Source organism: Esox lucius, chromosome 5 (assembly GCF_011004845.1).
Source record: "Esox lucius isolate fEsoLuc1 chromosome 5, fEsoLuc1.pri, whole genome shotgun sequence".
Taxonomy (NCBI): Eukaryota; Metazoa; Chordata; class Actinopteri; order Esociformes; family Esocidae; genus Esox; species Esox lucius.
Window position 1 is genome coordinate 8,516,397 of NC_047573.1, and position 20,104 is coordinate 8,536,500.

Consider the following 20,104-nt stretch of genomic DNA (forward strand, 5'->3'; position numbering starts at 1 on the left):
TTGCAGCTCGCGTGCCGGTACAACTGATAGACGAGGGGGAGGAGGGCAACGATATGTGACTTAACTTCGTAACATAGCGCCTGGGTAGATTCAGGTGGGCCGGTGTTGTTTTACTGAACTCTACGTAATCCTGTTGCCACGGGGCGCTTCCTTTAAGTCCCCAGTCTGATCACTGGCTTACTTCTTCTCTCAGTTAAATAGATTTCACGTCCTCTCTTAGAGTTTTTCTCTTCTTTTTTTCCCCTCGCATGCGTGTTGGATACATACCATTAAAGTTCCAAAATGATTACTTTCCAAATAAATCCACTGTTGTGTTTTCTTTCAGCTCATGGCCTGATGGTTCTCTGTAAACCTTTTCCTGTGTTGGCAGTGTAGCCTAGTGGTCAAGAGTGTTGGGCCTGTAAACGAAAGGTTGCTCGCTCTAATCCCTGAGCCGAAAACAAAACCTGTCACTTTGTCCCTCAGCGAGACAGTTAACCCTAATTCCTCCCAGGTTGTTGCTGTAAATGAGAACAATGCTCATTGCATTCTCGCCTTTTTTAAATAAGGTGAGATGAGAGAATTTCTGCAGGAAACAGGAATGTGGCAGTCACATTTATGACCCCGGTGAGCTAGAAGTTCCCCCTCTTGACACCATTAGACAACACACCCCATGGGGCCCACTGCGTTTAACATGACTTTGACAAATGGTTGAAAAGCCTAATTAAAAGGACTGCGTTGTCTGCAAGACAGTGCAAGCTCCTTTGAATGTGAACGTGTGATGGATAGTTTCATGAATAGGGTGCCTTTTATCCACTTGTGACATTATTTGAGTCATAGCTAGGAATGTTTAAGGCTCTCAGCTGCAGCGTTTCCTGACGTTCTCATCATTATTTGTTAAGCTGTGTTGGGTGTTTTTGGCAGTGATTCATTTAGATTTTTCACCAAGGTTCAAGGTGTTGGAATGCAACTTAACAAAGGTCAACACTGTTACTTGAACTTAACTCTTGTTAAGACTGTTTATTTTAATCCATGTTTCGTCGTTTGTAGACATTGGACATTTGGGAACATTGTGAAATGATAACGTTGTGGCTGATGAGTAGGATCCTTTTTGGCCATTTCCTGGTGTTTTCTGGTGGTTTTAAATGGAGTGTATCATGCGTTAGACGACAGTTCAGTTGATCATAGATTGATTGGCTCGATATATTTGGACAAGCTCAAATCTGTAGTTAGCCTTGCATTTAATTCTAGTCGTATTTTTAAATGTTACTTTGAATTACTTTGAACGTGTTCTTTTTATGACATCATGTTAACGTCAGGTAAGTTTTGCTAAAATGAGGCCATATATTGGTAAGAAAATGTATACAACCGATAGCGGAGTTGGTCGGGGAAAATGCTTTGTGTGTGTGTGTGTGCGTGCGTGTGTGGGTTTGTACCATGCAAGCCAAGTCTCAAATTCTTTACCTTTGTTCTGTCAAGTACTATTTGAGTGTTTCTCTCTAGCAGTCTGTGTCTCCAGCTGTTAGTTCCTCTGGTTAGCATTTAAAACAAATCCTCTGGACATTCAGCGAATAGAAATGGCTACTGCATGCATAGAAAGTGTCAGAGATGAAGTAGTAAAGATTTGGACTTGAATAGTTGTGACTTGAATAGTTTTTTTCAGGATATGAGCTGTGTGAGATTGAATAGAGTGATGGCGTTTTTGACTAGGTCGTTTGCCATGTCGGGAAGTGTTGATAGAAATTATAAAGCACTACTACTTTTCTTCCGACTGAATTCACTGTCAAAATGGACTCCCATAAACAAAATGAAAACTTCATTTCCTATCCTATTGCTGTCTATACAGTGATTCCTTGAAGTGTCCTTGCAGAATATACACAGTGCTGATGTGCACTGATAGACTCATTCATTGTTTTGACTACCAGTGTATTATCTTGTGTGTTGTCATTTTTTAGTTAGTGTTCAGGAGAGGAATTGGAGTGGATTCGCTTCCTGCTTCCTGCTTCCCACCTGGCCAATCTTCATTATCCTACATGGAAAGCGTTTGGTGTGAAAAAGGCATTTGCCATGTAATAACAGTGAAAGGCAGAATGTGAAGACTCTGAGGTTAGTGCCCTATGAAATCTGATTCAGGGATCAAACTGAGCTTTTATTAGTTTTACAGAAAACGAGTAGTATCAGTGAATCAACATTTTCTGCAACGTTTCTGAAACATCACAGGAATGCTTACGCGTGTGCTTGTGTTTTATAGGGCCCTAGATAAATAAGGGTCAATTCATTTATTACAATGAGCACTTTACAAACAGACTTGACTACCTGATTTTAGCAACCTGTAGAAACAAAGAAAGTTACACACTCTGTTTGATCTTCAAATGATTTATAAGGTAAAACAGCCAACATTTCCACTTTGACATGCCTTGTTTAGGGTTGACCGCAAACACAGTTACATGGCCTCAAACCAGGCAGATGGCCATTTTCACGGCCGTCAGAATAATGTGTCATTTTCCGTCTCTGGGGCACCTAATCCCCTGTGTTGAGCTTATAGAGAACCAGAAGGAAGGCATCTAGTCATTTCCTTTGTTTTTTAATGAAGACAATTATCTCAAAGCTACAACATCTAGATTGGATGATAGGGAGGGATTGTTGGTAGTACTCATCTGCAGAAATGCTAAGGATTATAGATTAGCTTTCTAGGTTATGAGGTGAAGCCCTTTACAGTGTATTGTAGGGACCAGGACAATACCAGTGTTGTGAAACTTTTCAGTTGCGTGGCAGGAAAACAAAATAAATGTAACGTCTTTTCCCGAAGACACATTGGGCAGCCTAGGGGTGATCGGTGGTCTGAGACGCTTCTGGCCCACATTTATGGCTGCAGTTTGGGTTTGAATCCAGCCCTCTCCTGTTTCAAGAAAAAAAACTCGTTTTATTCTTCTCAACATTCGTGTTCAATCAACAACATTTAACCGTCAGGGCTACAACAAAAACAGTAAACAACCATGATCTAGGCTTGTGTCATGCTAATGCATTATTGGTCCCTGATGGTGGAGTGATGTGTGCCACAAGCTGCGTTTTAAAGGATAGCGATTTCATCCCGGATCTAGGCGGTCTTTCTTGTTTGGGAGGGCAATTTCTCCACGTCCCGGGAAAACCAGTCAGACATTTATAGTAACAGTATATCTTTGTGTAAACAGCCTGCTGTTCTCCGTGTTTGCAACACTCCGTACGAATCGAATGCCTTCTCATTATCTGAGGTTCTTTCTCTGTCCCTCCTTCTCTCAAACCCCTCTCTCACAGGTGAATAGAGTTCTGCTAGAGGTGACCCCATGTTTGTCTTCGGTTTGTCCACACTTTCCTTAGTCTTACTGGGCGAAAGAAAGACCTCCCCAGCATCTGCCTCATTAGCAAAGAAACAACAAAAAACAAAACACGAGTTCCAGGAAAAGGATGCCAGTCTCTCTCCACCCTATCAGCCTCTCTCTCCCTCTGGGTTTGTGATGTGTGGAGTGTGAGGTCATGTCCCAGACTGGAAAAGTTCTTCATCTGTACGTGGAGGTGCGGTCAGCCTCGGAGCAGGATGGGAAGGGGGGCTTGGAAGGAGGGGTGGGGGGTCCCAGGACCGGAAGTGACTCAGCGTCAGCACAAAATGGGCCAGAAGGGCTTTTGACACAGCTCACCGGCCACACAAAACGTCCTACTCCTGCTGAAGCTCCAGTGCACAGCTTGGCCCATTACCCCCACGGGAGCCAGTCCCCCTCCAGACACACTGTGAGCTTCCAGCTTCACTCTGGCCACGGCACCCAGTCGCCTCGCATCTCGAAGCGGCAGAGTTCGCCAGGGTCACTGACGAATTCCCCAGGGTTTTCCGGGATGGTGGGGGCCCCCGGACAGCACAATGCCTCCTCCAAAGGGCGGGTCGCCGGGGGCCATGGCCAACGCTCGGTGGTGACCTTCAGTTACATTGAGAAGGCCAAAGTCAAAACTGTGGAGAGCCCGCAGAACTCTGCTTCGCAGGGGGGCTCCAGGGTAGAGGAGTCGTTCCCGTCTTCCCTCCCCCAGAAGAGACTCGTCGACCACATCTGGTCAGATGGTCCTGGATCCCCGTGCAGATCTAGTCCTAAAAAAGCATCACATCCCCAAGGCGGTCACAAGCAGCAACAGGGGACACATCGGGGCACCCCAAGCCTTGGCCACCCCGTCCCGGATCCCGTCGGCAGGGCGGCCACACAGAGGGCCCTGGAGGAGTTTGGGTTCGGCTCCCCCTTGCTCAGGAGTAAGATCATTCACGGGCTGGAGCAGTGTCCACCAGGCTCCCGCCAAACCCAGCAGGTCTGCTGCCAGGCCTGGGCCGGCGGCTCTCCTGCGCGACGCCACTGTGGCTGCAATAACTTCCCCAATAGTCACATTGTGGATGCGGATAGAAACAGGGCCGTCTGCGGGCCAATACCCAGGAGCCCGGCCTCTAACCAGCTTTCCTCCCATGCAAGGCAGGCAGCTCTGGGCATGTCTCTTAATTCAAGACCCAGGTTGTGCGCGGGTGCCCAGGCGCAGAGTCCGCACCACTGGGAAAGCCAGGACAATACTGGGAGCACGAACTCCCAGAGACACAAGCCCTGTAACAGCAGTCCTTTGCCTCACGCGGCTATCCTCCACCTTGGCAATAAACTAGGGGAGGGAACTGTACTGAACCAGCTGAACGGTAGCACACCCTCCTCCCCGGCCAACAGCCCTGAGGTGGCCCGGAGGCTTGCCCTGGAGGCCACAAAGGTGTCCTCCATTTTGGCCGAGGTGAGGAGGAACTCGTTGACTTTGCACAACGCTCTAGACGCGGAGTTAGGGAGACCTGGTGGTCTGCCGGGAGAACCCCACAGTTTTCTCCCAAATGCACAGCGCCAAGACATCCAGCGTCAGGCGGTTAAAATGAACATCCCTTTACACGGCCAGCGCACACCAGCATCGGACGACACTGACTCTCACCAGGCGGTGAACTCTTCACCAGCGTCACACAGAAAGTGCACGAGCTCTCCAGCACCAACCAATGACGGGGCTCAGCATGGGGTGGGAGCAGCTCTGGCTCAGAGCTCTATCCTATCAGATTCGGTAGCAAGCGGAGGAGGGTCACCGGCCCTACCTTCGCTCCTCCTCCGTCCCGCTCCTCCCCCCGCTGAGGCCGGCTCCCCTTTGAGGGACCCCAGGCTCCTCAGAGCCCAGCTTAGAGTGACAGACAGCCCCACGCTACACCGCTGCCGGCCTCCCCAATACACTGGAGATCTCTGGCCCCTTGAGCTGGACGGGAGGGGTGACTCGTCCTGCTTCGAGAGGGGGGGCAGCGCGGAGCTGTCCCGTAGGCTCTACGTAGGCCAGAGTGTGGAGGAAGCCCCGGTCAGCTGGACCTCCAGGCAAACCTGGAGCCACCTGGTGGTGGAGGAGAGCAGCAGCTCCAGTTCCAGCCCCGGACACGGACCCAGAACCGGGCAGCACCCCTTGAGCACGGCCCAGCAGAAGAGGGCAGAGCAAAGGAGGAGGGAGGTTCTGCTACTGGGCCCGGTGGTGCTGGACTCTCCTGAGGAGGATGAGGGACTGGATGGGGATGTGGAGGAGGTTTACGGACCAGGGCCACAGGCAGGCCTGCTGAGGGTGGAGGAGCCTCCGGAGGGGGAACATATGGGCGTAGCGGGGTCTTCGTCTCGGAGTTCCAGCGGGGTGACCGGCAGCCTGGGGGAAAGGGACTGCGTTTCCCCAGAGTCCAGTCAGTCCAGCCACCAGAGTAATGAGACCGGGGCAGCCACCTCCGGGATACAGGTGAAAGACATTCCTCTTCCTGCATGTGGCGTCGATGTGTTCGTTTCGATAGCACGACGTTCGCTTATTATGTCTTGTACGTGTTTTGTCCAGTATTTCCATTTGTCTGTCGCCGTGTGGTTTTACAGACGGACAGTGTCTCTCCAGTCCCAGGCCCCTCCCTTCACTCCCAGAAGATAGCGCGTGCCAAGTGGGAGTTCCTGTTTGGGACCCCCGCCGAGGAAGCTGCCAGCAGGGGGGAGAAAAGTGAGAGCGCTTCATTTTTACCAGCCACACCCATGACTTGTATTAACTGTACTCAGCAGTCATCTCTATCACTATCTACATTCAAGTTGACCTACAACATACTATACATGTGATACAGGTGACACGTGACACACATCATAACACGTAATGTGCGCATGCAGTGGTGTAATATAATAATAGCAACCTGATGACATCAGCATGGGTTGTTTTTTTTCACTGAAATCAGCTGCTTCTTCTGCTCCCTCTTTGCAGATTCAACCGCGGCCACAGCTCCCCCTAGTGGCCAGTCCAGTGAATCCCCCACCCCCACGCCCCCCACCTCCCTCCCCCTGATCTCGGCCAATCACGAGGTGCACCACGTCGAGGTGGAGCTGGTGACTCCGCCCCCAACGGCGGCCGGGGCTCCGCCCAGGACGGGCATCATCCGGAGGACGCTCAGGTACTCGGAGACGGATCTGGACGCCGTGCCCCTGCGCTGCTACCGCGAGACCGACATCGACGAGGTGCTTCTGGCCGAGCAGGAGGACGCCGACTCCGCGTTCGGCAGTAACCGCAGTGTGAAGAGCACGTCTGGCACGGGCAGCAGCCCCCTGGGAGTCTGTCCCTATGAGAGAACAAGTGCGGAGGAGGAGGAGGAGGAGGAGGAGGAAGGAGAAGAGGAAGATGAAGAGGAGGAGCTGGACGAGGAGGATGAGGAGGTGGTGAGCTGGGCGTCGGTGAGGATGCAGGGAGATCTTAAGAGGCAGCAGCAGCAGCAGGTGATCAGTCAGCTCCTGAAGAGGTGAGACAGACATCTAGAAACACACACACACACACAAACACACATAAAATATGCTCACACACGCTCGCAGTCATGCTGAGACAAAGAATCACCCATTTCATGTTTGACAGGGTTTGACATTGCACGTCCACGACAGACTGCACGTCCACGACAGACTGCACGTCCACGGCAGACTGCACGTCCACGACAGACTGCACGTCCACGACAGACTGCATGTCCACAACAGACTGCATGTCCACAACAGACTGCATGTCCACGACAGACTGCTTTATTTAGCACCTGACCGTGTCACTTACAGTGGAGCTCAAGGCGCTTTGAATGAAAATGGGAGTGTTCCAGCTGGGAGCGTTCCCACGAGAACTGCACTTATTGGATGTCCTCTCAGACCAGTTGGTTGACAGACTGTGTCTTTTTTTCATTCATATGTGGTCAAACCAGTACATAGCGAGTCACTGCACTAATAGAGGAGTTTTTCAACCAAGATCAATTCCTCTGAAATGACTTTTGAGGTTCATTAATCCGGAACATTAGACACCACAGACCCAGAAAGGTCTTCCTGTTTTTGGTTCTCCCTCTCCTCCTTTCTCTCTTTCTCCCTCTAGGCCGTTGGACAGTTTCTTTGACAACCTCCCGGTCCTGAAGTCGCCCATCCTCGTGTCCGGCCCTCGTTTGGGAGTTACCTCCGAAGACACATTCAGCCGCCATTTTGAGAGCATCATGGAGTCCCACCGTGCCAAAGGCACGTCCTACTGCAGCCTGGACCTGGACAGCGAAGAGCTGCTGACCTCCAGCACCCAGACGGTGCTATCCTTTGACCTCCCAACTCTGACCCCGGAGATCCAGGGCGGTCAGATGATCTGTCATAGCGCCCGGCAGATTGTGAAGCTGAGCTTCGCCCCATTGGCCCACCACGAGAGGGGGACAAGCCTATCGGAGTCCATCATCACGATGACGGGCGACTCTGATGCCACGCGTGCCCCCTCCAGTGAGAGGCTGAGCAGTGGCTCGGAGGACACGCCCCTGCGAGGGGGAGGGGGCGCGGCACGGAGGCTGGGGAGCAGCTGGTACAGCAACCCCACATTCTCCTTCCCTAGGTCAGTGATGTCGTACAGCAGCAACCCCTCCCTGTCTCTCAACAGGTCAGTGATGTCATCACTACTGTTATGCTACTGTGTGAAAGGCCACGGCTGATTGGCTTCTGACAGACTGTATGATAGGTCAAACCTGATACTTTTCTGGCAGACTGTATGAAAGGTCACACCTGATACATTTCTGACAGACTGTATGAAAGGTCACACCTGATTGGCTTCTGACAGACTGTATGAAGGGTCACAGCTTAAAGGTCACATCTGATAGGTTTCTGATAGACTGTATGAAAGGTCACACCTGATACATTTCTGACAGACTGCATAAAAGGTCACACCTGATAGGCTTCTGATAGACTGTATGAAGGGTCACAGCTTAAAGGTCACATCTGATAGGTTTCTGATAGACTGTATGAAAGGTAACATCTGATTGGCTTCTGACAGACTGTATGAAGGGTCACAGCTTAAAGGTCACATCTGATAGGTTTCTGATAGACTGTATAAAACGTCACACTTGATACATTTCTGACAGACTGACTGTATGAAAGGTCACACTTGATACATTTCTGACAGACTGACTGTATGAAAGGTCACACCTGATACATTTCTGACAGACTGACTGTATGAAAGGTCACATCTGATACATTTCTGACAGACTGGCTGTATTAAGGTCACACCCTACTTCTTGTGGTAGGTCGGTGGTCTGAGAGCTCAGTGGTGTTTGTTGGCCAAGGAATATGTTCCCTTCTATCAGATGTTGTGCCAGTAAATAAAAACTGCCTAAGCACACAGTATGATAAGAAGCTGCGGAGTCAAAGTCCATCATCACAAATTGAACACAATATTGGGATAAAATTATATACAAAAATTAAAAGGTTTCAGAGAAGGTGATTAAATATGAGGATAATATCTATATGTAGGGTGTGTGGTGTGAAGGGGACACTTTCTTCATACGCAAAGATTTCCATTAGCAAGTGTCCCATTTTCACAACAATCTCCTTGAGACATTGAAATATAATGCCTTTGTCCTCCAATCTCAGTTCCCAGACACACCAGTCCCAGGACTTAGTCTGCTGCAGTGCGATTTTAGAGCCGAGCTGTTACTAAAGGTCATTAGGAGAATGCGTGCGTGTGTGCGTGTGTGCGTGCGTGTGTGTGTGATGGAACAGGTGACTAGTGACGGAGGCAGATGGCCGTGGAAAGCACAGCCCTCACCTTCAACGCGCCCTACGCATCACAACTACTAGCAACGGCAGTGATTAGGCAGTTGACCCGTCAATAGCTGCATAGCTGAAACTCCCCCCGATCTATTGATTACACGGGTTGTCATGATAATAGAATTATCTGTCAGGGGTTTGGAAACCCGGCACCATCTGGTGGGATTTGTAATTAGTTTAGAGAGGAATTGAGGTGCTGTGGACTGGCGGCCTGGTTGTTTGAGTGTCCTGGTAATTTAAGATCTCGACTCCTCATGTCACCTTTTCCCAAATTCGTTGGTGGAGAAGGTCAGAGGAGAGGGACCTCCAGCTCGATATTCCAGTGGGTTACGAAGTGAAGACGAGGCAGTGAGGGGAGAGGGGACGTGAGGGGTTTGCCGGCAGGATCTCATTGCGTTCGACAGCACTCCAGTGGGACTGTCACCTTGCATCACAGACACCAGATGGCGCTAAAGTACCATGTTGTAGCGTGTTGTGGCTCTTGACAGACAGATTGTCTGCCAGTGGGTTTATGGTTAAACTTGTGAGTCATTTGTGGGGTCTGCCGTAAGTTACCTTTTTGTGTGTGCGTCTGCGTGTGTGTGTGGTTGGTGTGTGTTTAGGCGTGTTTATGTACACAGGGCTTGGCCCAGAGCCACTCCTGTCTGCTGGTCGCCAGGCTAGTGACCTCAGTCCCGTTCCAGAGAACTACTCGGCCTCCTCTCGTCGCACTAGAGGCACAGAACCGGTTCTGGGTGGTGTGTGAGAAAGAGCGAACCCTTGCCTCTATAAAGTCCAAGCTGTGTACCGGAACGAATCCGATGACCACTCACCAAACCAAACAAGCTAAAGTGGCTAATAGGTTTGGGGACATTTTCAATGATTCCATTTGTGAAGAAGGCATGCCTCAGTCTGTGGGATTTTGATTTAGCCGACCTAGAAGCCCGGGTGTTTTTTCGAATTTAGGCACATTTAGAAACCAAACCCAGCAGAACAACAGGAATCTTCGGCTGCGTTTGCGATCCCTGTTCTATTCTATTCCACTGGATTTGCTAAATATTGACGTTGCTATTCGTTACCACAGCTACTGGAAACGGACGACTTTGATAACCCTGGAAGAACAGGAATCCAGGAAGAGGGGAGGTATTCACAGTCCTCTTCATACTTTGATAGCAGTTGGAATTTCACCCCTCCTTCCCTCTCCCCATTTGAGATGGTTTGTGCCGTTGTTAGACAGAGGCCCATTGTGACGAACTGCCCTTTAGACGGACAGAGGTGGACCAATTATGTGGCGATGGGCCCATGAAGCGGAGGCTGAATTCTCTCATGGTCTCTGAGCAGCGCTGTGATAGCTGCTCAATTAGTCCTCGCTGATGTAACGGATTATGATGATTATCGGCGGCGAGTTGCATACAGCGAATGGGTGCCTCAACGATGTCCGCTGGTGCTCAGAATAGGCCCTAAACCTAACCCTAACCCTAAACCTAACCCTAACCCTAAACCTAACCTATATGGTTATCAGCGGGGACCTGTTCAACATGTAATCACACTGTGCCGAGATAACACTCTTGGCTCCAAGTTCATACGCAGCTCCGAGCTGGAGACCAGTACCCATGTGGGCCCTTCTCCACGGTCTCCTCTTCACGTGAATATACAAGGCAGAGTGTGAGCACATCCGTTCTCTTCCAGAAGAAACTAAAAGGAGTAATCCTGTTTCTAATTCAACACACCCTACAGTGTAGGGTTACCAGTGGGAGTTCTCCCTGGCACTGTCTCGCTGTGTTTATGTTGGTGTGGTTGTGTCTCCATTAAGAAGCCGGGTGGACAACATGTTCTGTGGACCTCGTCCAAAGATGGACCTAATGACTATGAGTAATTGGAGCTTGTGAAAAGGGAGAGAGGGAGAGCGGGGAGGGGAGAGAGAGCAGCGGAGAGCTTTTGAGTGAAAGGCGGCCAAGTTCCGCGTTCAAGGTCGGCAGCGGACATTGCCGAAGTTTACACAGTGGATGAGAGGAGGATAACAGAGAGCAACGAAGGCGGAGCAAAAACAGAAACAAACAGAGAGAGCAAACGAGAGCCGAACCAGGCCCTGCGGGACAAAACCTCTCTTGCCGAGGCACAAGATAAACACAATACGAAGGAAAGGCACAACCCAGCTTTTCCAAGTGCCTTCGTACAACTGCACATTTCAACTGAAGCCAAAGGGAGTGACCTGCTAGCTGAACGTCAGGGCCTGTTGGGCTAGAATACGAGGGATGCGCTAAGGGAAGCGGAGGAACAGGGGGGAGGAGGTGATGCGATCTGGCCAGGGAGCCAGGACAAGGACAGGGGGGGTGAGTCGGGGAGCTAGTCTGAGGCACCCTTCGTACAGGGGGGGGACGGGTACGGCAGGGAAGGCCTGCTCTGTGTTCTGTTGGCACGGCTCACATGGAGATGACAGGTACCTTCCAACTCACCGTTCGAGCTCCCGGCGGAGGTGAGAGCTCTCCTCTTCTGTCCTCTCCTTTTCTGTCCTCTCCTGTCCTCTCCTGTCCTCTCCCCTTGCGTCCTCTTCCGTCCGCTCCTCTCCTGTCCTCCCTTCAGGGTGGTACTGTAATCACCGCACTGTGACTGGCTTTGAGGTTCCCCTGATGTAAATCCTTTGTTAGAAAGCTGTGTGCTTCTAGTGCAACAGCAACTTTTAATAGGCCTAGATCGAAGAAATATCACAAATATCTCCTTTCTCCTCTCACTTCCTTCAATGGCTTGATATATGAAACAGGGAAACAACTGTGTCTGGTAATCAGCCTTCACCCGGTTTTGTAGCCATTCATTCAGCTGACAGGACAAAATGTTTGTTGTGCTGCATTGTGGTAGGTAAAATGTGTGTTGTGTTTTCTCATGCATACTTCATGTACAGTTCCCATGCCTGTCTTTTTGGATAAAGATGTCATGGCTTAAGCTTCTGCTGAAACTAGTCATCCTTTATCATTTAAAAAGATATAGAGAAGTTCAATGTTCTGTAACAGGTTCCAGAGGTAACATGACGAAAACATGAATTCAAGACTTTGAAGGAGGCTCTCTGTTGGGTGCCCAACAGAGAGAGGAAGTAACAGAAAACGAGAGATTTCAAGGAGGTTCTATAACAACCCATCCTTTTATTTTACCTATACGCTTACCGATGCCGCACCGCTTAGAAGGTTCACGTTTTAAAAAGTCAACCTGTTTGTCTTCAGGGAGAAGGTTCGTCTGGCGACAGACACTGAGCTGGACCAGGACTTCAGTGAGCGGTTGGGTCTGGGGAGCAGTGACACCCTGACCAATGGGAACCGTGCTGACGGAGAGGCGGCCAAGCGCCTGGCCAAGCGCCTCTTCACCTTGGACGGCTTCAGGAAGTCCGATGTAGCCCGTCACCTCAGCAAGAAGTGAGCGCCTGATGCCGTCTCGTCCAATCAGCCGCTCTCTGCACCATGTATACCACGTCTTGCAATTTACAGAATAACGCTGAAATGAATCTTGTATCTTCTACGTGTTGTGGTGTACTGTCAAAGGTGGATGGCGTAACGTCTGTGCAGTATACGGCTAAATCAAATGTTCTCTTTGTATAGCTAGTGTACTGCTAAATCAAATGTTATCTTTGTATAGCTAGTGTAGTGTAGTGCTAAAACAAATAGATATCTTCTATGTAGTCTGCTTGATGGACTGTACTTCCATCTGTGTGTCTGATGGGAAGGAATCTAAGATGAAAGCAGCTCCCGGGTCTCTTACCGATGTACCCTGGGAACCACTGTTTTGACACACACCCAACTGTGTTGTTCAACTGATGTTGGCTGACAGGCTAAAGGCCTTGTGTATTGGAGCTGGGAGAACCCGCATCCAACAAAAATGTTTCTCCCTTTTCACTTTCTCCCCTTTTCCATCTTATCTTTCTGTCTTTCTCCTGTTCTCTCACTATCGCTCTCCCTATGTTTCTCTTGTTTTCTGTTTCTAAATTTCTCTCTCTCATTCCTCTCTCACCAGCAATGACTTCAGTCGTATGGTTGCAGAGGAGTATCTGCATTTCTTTAACTTCGTGGGTCTTACTCTGGACCAGGCTCTGAGGTCAGTGTTTTCTTGTGTTTATGATTGACTGACTCACTGACTGACTGATTCTCTAAGTCACTGACAAATACATTTCTATAAATTAATTTGGATCTCAAGGGCTTTAATTTTATGACTGGATTTCTAGATATTGATGTTGTATGGACCCTGTCTTGGTCGTGATGCTGGGTTCTGGTGTCCCATTGATCCGGTCGCTGTAGTTTCAGGGAAACGCTGCTCTCTGGTGGCTAGCTTAGGCATGGCAGCCTAAAATATACTTCACTCAGGTCCAGAACAAAGATGCCTGGTTGAATTAATAAAGGGCTTGGTGGTCAATGTATCAGTATAAGGTGGATCTGTGTCTAATGAGGTAAGTTACCATTTGGCTGGAACCATAATCAGTCAGGATACAGCTCCATGAGACACCGGAAATATCAGATTGAGGTTGCGAAAAAACACTTTGCTCTTTGTGTGTTCCAGAAACTTCCTCAGACAGTTTGCCCTGATGGGGGAGACTCAGGAGCGGGAGCGGGTGTTGTCTCACTTCTCCAGGAGGTACCTGCACTGTAACCCCAAAGTCATCCCGACCGAGGGTAAGAGCATGGCAGCGTGTGGCGTCTGGCACGCCTTCAGGAGGACATCTGACAGCCCTGTCGTCATGCTAATAGGTCTGTTCCCTCCTCATCTAGACGCCATTCACACCCTGACCTGTGCCCTGATGTTACTGAACACTGACCTGCATGGCCATGTAAGTAGAGACGTGTGTGTGCGTGCGCGTGCGTGTGTGAGTGTGTGCGTGTATGTTCTTTGCCTTCCCATCCCTCCAGGCTCCACTGCGTCACCCCTGCTGGCAGATTTAGGAATAAGGACCCACGCTGATCTGGAATCAGCCTTTTGGCTGCGATATGCTCCGGTCTCTCTGTGGTGAATGTAGTCCATATGAAAACTGTCGGCTGATTCCAGAGCGGCTCTGAGTCTAGGACCTTCTTTGTTCGCAGCCTTCGCAGATGATTACGGGAATTCAAGCCAGAGACGTTTATGTAATATATGGGAGTACGCAGATTAGGTTGAGGTGGTTAGAACTGTCTGGGAGATACACAGCCTACAGAGAACCAGGGGACTGAAACATGGCTAATGTACTGTAGTTTCACTGTCATTATCACCATTATCTATGTGATTTAGTCTTTATTGTCCCCAATATCATCATCATCAACATTGACCTTCGTAGTCACAGTTCCCATCCTCATCAATCCTCATCATCATGGTCCCAAGCCTCTTCTTTATCATCACTTCCTTGAATATGTTGTCTTTGCAAAAAGGCGTGGCTGAGTGAGGGGTTTCAGGGAGGTTCGTGTCTCGCTTCAGAGAGGAATTTCCGATGGAGCAGTTTGTCAGAGAGCCTCAGACAAACTGGCTCATTAGAAAAATCCGTGGATGGGTTAAGTGACTCAACCTCGGATAACAGATGAGGGATGAGGAAGACGACAGTCGTCCAGTGTGTTCAGTGTCCTGTGTCCCCCCCCCGCTTTTTCAGAACATCGGCCGGAGGATGTCGTGCACTCAGTTCATTGGCAACCTGGAGGGTCTTAACGAGGGCCAAGACTTTCCCAAACCACTGCTTAAGGTAGGTCACTGCGCTGTACATTTCTGTAAATGCACTCACACACCCACACACACATACTGCATGAGCCCATACATACTCATTTGCACATGCGCGCAAGCAAACAGACTGATGGCCGTGTATACACAGATACACAGATGCCCAAACCCACACACATTTGCAGTGGGTGGTGTGTGTTTTTGGGTCCGTTTGTGTGTGAGTGTGTGTGTGTGTGTGTGTGTGTATGTCCGGCTGAGTGCTCTGTGCTGCTGTGACTCCTCGTACCCCCTGAGTCCCCCCCGTCACAGCTTTGCCTCAGTCGCCACATCACGTGGCTCACCGTTGCCATGGTGCTGGCCTGGGTTATGGTTCTGTTGAAGACCACGGGGAGACGCGCTGACCCTCCGGGGGCATCTGCGCTCCAGACTGGATGACATTAAATGATGCTGTGGGCATCTCCCCCTTGGCGGTCAGCGTAATGGGATTAGGCCCTTCTGGAGCCACTGGTTCAGACCGGCGGATGCCAGACCATCTAAATCAGTGAGGTAGTCTGCCGTTGACACGCTAATGATGAGGCGTTTGATTTGTTTTGTCTGCAAAGTCTTCCTTCAACACAACTCCCCTGGGCACAAGGCAACAGGTCGTAATGGTGTATCTAGAATGCGTTAGAGGAAGGGAAATGAAGGAACATGAATTCTGAAACCACCGGTTTTGCTGTTATTTAGTCAGGATAGCTTCAGTACACTGCTGTGGCTCTGCTATAAGCTGAGAGAGAGAGAGAGAGAGAGAGAGAGATAAAACAGAGGGAGCTACATAGAAAAAAGGGGGGGGTAAGGAAATATGGCGAGAGAAAGAGAGAACAGAAATTAGCCCATTGACTTGGGTTAGATGTTTTATTAATGCGCTCTATGGATCTTTTAAATCATGCTTCCTTCACACCCCTCTCCTCTCTCTCCGTCTCTCCTTTCTGTCTGTCTCTCCTCTCTCTCTGTCATCTCTCTCTCTGTCTCTCCTCTCTCTCTGTCTCTCCTCTCTGTCTGTCTCTCCTCTCTGTCTGTCTCTCCTCTCTCTCTGTCACCTCTCTCTCTCTGACTCTCCTCTCTCTCTGACTCTCCTCTCTCTCTGTCTCTCCTTTCTGTCTGTCTCTCCTCTCTCTCTGTCTCTCCTTTCTGTCTGTCTCTCCTCTCTCTCTGACTCTCCTCTCTCTCTGTCTTTCCTCTCTGTCTGTCTCTCCTCTCTCTCTGTCATCTTTCTCTCTGACTCTCCTCTCTCTCTGACTCTCCTCTCTCTCTGCCCTCTCACTCTTTCTCCTTTTTCACATGTTTTCCTGCCCACTTTCTAAATGCTTCTATTCTCTTGCCACCGTTATGCACTCTGCTCTTATTTTCTCTCGTTTTTATCATTGGCTTTGTCACTGTACACTCCATGTTCCCTCACCTCCTCCCACTCCTCGTTCTCTTCTCATTATATCCCTCTCATTTTCTCCTGACTAAATGATTGTCATGCCTTTCCACATTCCCTGTTTATCTGCTTCTTATCCCTCATTTGCCGCTTTGTCATTTCCACTCACTGGTGTGTTTTATTTATTTATTACATTTACTGAACATTTATTTAAACAGGGGAATCAAGCTGAGCCCAAAGTCTCTTTTACAACTGAGCCCTGTATTACAGACAAAATACATCAAAAAAGAAAATAGAATAGACAAAAGGCAACACAATGAAACAAATGGATATGAAGCACACACATTAGGAAAGCAGATCACAGTTGACAGTGGAAAGGTGCAGTATCAGACATGTGACCTGCCAAGTGTGAGTATATTCACTAATGGAGGCACCATGCAAAAACTGGCATTTGATAATCAATTTCCATTGATAATCCATCCGTTGTCAGGCTTGGTTACCAGTCTAATGGCCCTGGGGGAGAACCTGTGCAAGTTCTTAATGGTTTCAGGCTCTGTGTGACACTTGGGCCAATCTGGGTCTGTTATCTACACTAGAGGAATCGGTACATCTCAATTCTATCTAAATCTTTCTCTCACTTGCACACAAGCACATAGGCCCACACCCACTACTGCTCTCCATTCTCTATTCCTCAATGTCTCAGTTTACATTTCTCTTATGGCCTCTCTTGCTCTCAAAATATCCCTCTCTCTCTCTCTCTCTCTCTCTCTCTCTTCGTCCCTCCCTCTCCCTCGTTTTTAGTGTAGCACTGTTTCATCAACACCCCTGCGCACCCGTCATGCCACTCTTTCACTCTTTTCCTGCACTCTATCTCCTCCTCCCTCTTGCTCACTCGCTCGCTCCCTTTTACTTGGGTTCAGAGTGTTTTATTTTCAGCTTTATGAAATAGCAGTGCCCCCGGTGGTGTGTGGCTCTGCTCTTGTATCTCTAACATCACCATCTGTCTCTCTCCTTTTCATGTCTCTCTTCTCCTCATGCTGCTCTCTCTCTCTTCTCATGTCACTCTGTCTCTCTCTCGTCCTCACATCTCTTTTTCCTCATATCTCCCTGTCTCTCTTCCTTGTTTCTTTCTCCTCATGTCTCTCTGTCTCTCTTGTCCTCATATCTCTTTCTCATGTCTCTCTGTCTCCCTCTTGTCCTCATATCTCTTTCTCCTCATGTCTCTCTGTCTCTCTTGTCCTCATATCTCTTTCTCCTCATGTCTCTCTGTCTTTCATGTCCTCATATCTCTTTCTCCTCATGTCTCTCTGTCTCTCTTGTCCTCATATCTCTTTCTTCTCATGTCTCTCTGTCTCTCTTGTCCTCATATCTCTTTCTCATGTCTCTCTGTCTCCCTCTTGTCCTCATATCTCTTTCTCCTCATGTCTCTCTGTCTCTCTTGTCCTCATATCTCTTTCTCCTCATGTCTCTCTTGTCCTCATATCTCTTTCTCCTCATGTCTCTCTGGCTCTCTTGTCCTCATATCTCTTTCTCCTCATGTCTCTCTGTCTCTCTTGTCCTCATTTCTCTTTCTCCTCATGTCTCTCTGTCTCCCTCTTGTCCTCGTATCTCTTTCTCCTCATATCTCCCTCTCTCACTCGCAAGTGCAAGTTGAAAGGCTCTAATAGTTTGGATAAAAACTGAGAAATCTGAACATAAAATTGAGAAATCTGAACATAAAAACTGAGAAATCTGAAAATGTAACTAAGCATTATAAACAAGTCTCAAAATATGGTAATGTCAAACATTTTATTATTAGCCCTATATAGTGTTGTAACAACATGCTACAAGCATGATAGATACTTAAGAATAAACAGGGAAGAATGTTGGTTATTTTCACAATGCTGTCCATGCCACACTGGTTACCCTTTTCTCATGGCAACGGGTCGCAATTGTTTCTGCTGTATTTTGGATGTTGTGGTAATTCATCTAATAGATACAGAAGTTTATCAGTTTTTGATTTGGCAAATGTAACAGAATTGCAGCTTGGTTTCCTCCTCATTTTGTGGGCAATGTGCACTTAATTGGTCGAGAGTGAGAGAGGTCTGCCTCTCATGACAGCAAGGCCATACTCACAGAATCTGTACAGAGTCAAGGTTTTCTTTTTCTTAATCTTGGGTTGATCAAAGTTATTCTGTTTTGTTGTACTTTGGCTCCATCTGTTTGGGATATCATGTTTATCTTTCTTAAATAGAAAGCACTGTTTGGGAAATCATGTTTATAGAAACATATCATGTTCATGTTTCTTTGATATAAGGCCCTGATTTGGATATCATGTTCATGTTTCTTTGATACAAAGCCCTGATTAGCATATCATGTTCATGTTTCTTTGATATAAAGCCCTGATTGGGATATCATGTTCGTGTTTCTTTGATATGAAGCCCTGATTGGGATATCATGTTCATGTTTCTTTGATATGAAGCCCTGATTGGGATATCATGTTCATGTTTCTTTGATATGAAGCCCTGATTGGGATATCATGTTCATGTTTCTTTGATATGAAGCCCTGATTGGGATATCATGTTCATGTTTCTTTGATATGAAGCCCTGATTGGGATATCATGTTCATGTTTCTTTGATATGAAGCCCTGATTGGGATATCATGTTCATGTTTCTTTGATATGAAGCCCTGATTGGAATATCATGTTCATGTTTCTTTGATATGAAGCCCTGATTGGGATATCATGTTCATGTTTCTTTGATATGAAGCCCTGATTGGGATATCATGTTCATGTTTCTTTGATATGAAGCCCTGATTGGAATATCATGTTCATGTTTCTTTGATATGAAGCCCTGATTGGGATATCATGTTCATGTTTCTTTGATATGAAGCCCTGATTGGGATATCATGTTCATGTTTCTTTGATATGAAGCCCTGATTGGGATATCATGTTCATGTTTCTTTGATATGAAGCCCTGATTGGGATATCATGTTCATGTTTCTTTGATATGAAGCCCTGATTGGGATATCATGTTCATGTTTCTTTGATATGAAGCCCTGATTGGGATATCATGTTCATGTTTCTTTGATATGAAGCCCTGATTGGGATATCATGTTCATGTTTCTTTGATATGAAGCCCTGATTGGGATATCATGTTCATGTTTCTTTGATATGAAGCCCTGATTGGGATATCATGTTCGTGTTTCTTTGATATAAGGCCCTGAGTGGGATATCATGTTCATGTTTCTTTGATATGAAGCCCTGATTGGGATATCATGTTCATGTTTCTTTGATATGAAGCCCTGATTGGGATATCATGTTCGTGTTTCTTTGATATAAGGCCCTGAGTGGGATATCATGTTCATGTTTCTTTGATATGAAGCCCTGATTGGGATATCATGTTCATGTTTCTTTGATATGAAGCCCTGATTGGGATATCATGTTCGTGTTTCTTTGATATAAGGCCCTGAGTGGGATATCATGTTCATGTTTCTTTGATATGAAGCCCTGATTGGGATATCATGTTCATGTTTCTTTGATATGAAGCCCTGATTGGGATATCATGTTCATGTTTCTTTGATATGAAGCCCTGATTGGGATATCATGTTCATGTTTCTTTATATGAAGCCCTGATTGGGATATCATGTTCATGTTTCTTTGATATAAGGCCCTGATTGGGATATCATGTTCATGTTTCTTTGATATGAAGCCCTGATTGGGATATCATGTTCATGTTTCTTTGATATGAAGCCCTGATTGGGATATCATGTTCATGTTTCTTTGATATGAACCCTGATTGGGATATCATGTTCATGTTTCTTTGATATGAAGCCCTGATTGGGATATCATGTTCATGTTTCTTTGATATGAACCCTGATTGGGATATCATGTTCATGTTTCTTTGATATGAAGCCCTGATTGGGATATCATGTTCATGTTTCTTTGAGGCCTGTCCTGCCTTGACTGACAGACATCAG

At 47.7% G+C, this 20,104-nt stretch overlaps 2 protein-coding genes across 4 annotated transcripts in view; both read left to right on the plus strand.

Moving 5' to 3' along the window:
• Positions 1-1,464: 1,464 nt before the first annotated feature.
• LOC105007925 lies at positions 1,465-6,634 on the plus strand. The gene is made up of 5 exons (XM_013133876.4): positions 1,465-2,085; positions 3,274-5,778; positions 5,907-6,024; positions 6,277-6,527; positions 6,581-6,634. The coding sequence occupies exons 2-5, from the start codon at positions 3,493-3,495 to the stop codon at positions 6,632-6,634; spliced, it is 2,709 nt and encodes a 902-aa protein (XP_012989330.2). The 5' UTR covers positions 1,465-2,085; positions 3,274-3,492.
• The window catches only part of LOC105006897 (PH and SEC7 domain-containing protein 1), a 33,170-nt gene continuing 19,405 nt past the window's right edge, over positions 6,340-20,104 (plus strand). The window contains exons 1-7 of one of the 3 annotated variants that reach the window (XM_010865632.5): positions 6,340-6,805; positions 7,408-7,944; positions 12,302-12,490; positions 13,086-13,166; positions 13,626-13,738; positions 13,835-13,893; positions 14,680-14,769. In XM_010865632.5, the coding sequence (XP_010863934.2) occupies positions 6,747-6,805; positions 7,408-7,944; positions 12,302-12,490; positions 13,086-13,166; positions 13,626-13,738; positions 13,835-13,893; positions 14,680-14,769 (1,128 nt within the window). In that variant the 5' untranslated portion in view covers positions 6,340-6,746. Of the gene's footprint in view, positions 6,806-7,407; positions 7,945-9,831; positions 11,563-12,301; positions 12,491-13,085; positions 13,167-13,625; positions 13,739-13,834; positions 13,894-14,679; positions 14,770-20,104 lie in introns of those variants that run through there. The other 2 variants (XM_020046801.3, XM_020046802.2) reach the window with 2 other exon arrangements.

Coding starts and splice junctions, on each gene's coding strand:
- LOC105007925 (XM_013133876.4), top strand. CDS start 3,493: ATGTCCCAGACTGGAAAAGTTCTTCATCTGTACGTGGAGGTGCGGTCA. Junction 6,025..6,276: donor TGCCAGCAGGGGGGAGAAAA/GTGAGAGCGCTT, acceptor CCCTCTTTGCAG/ATTCAACCGCGGCCACAGCT. Junction 6,528..6,580: donor GCGAGACCGACATCGACGAG/GTGCTTCTGGCC, acceptor CAGTAACCGCAG/TGTGAAGAGCACGTCTGGCA.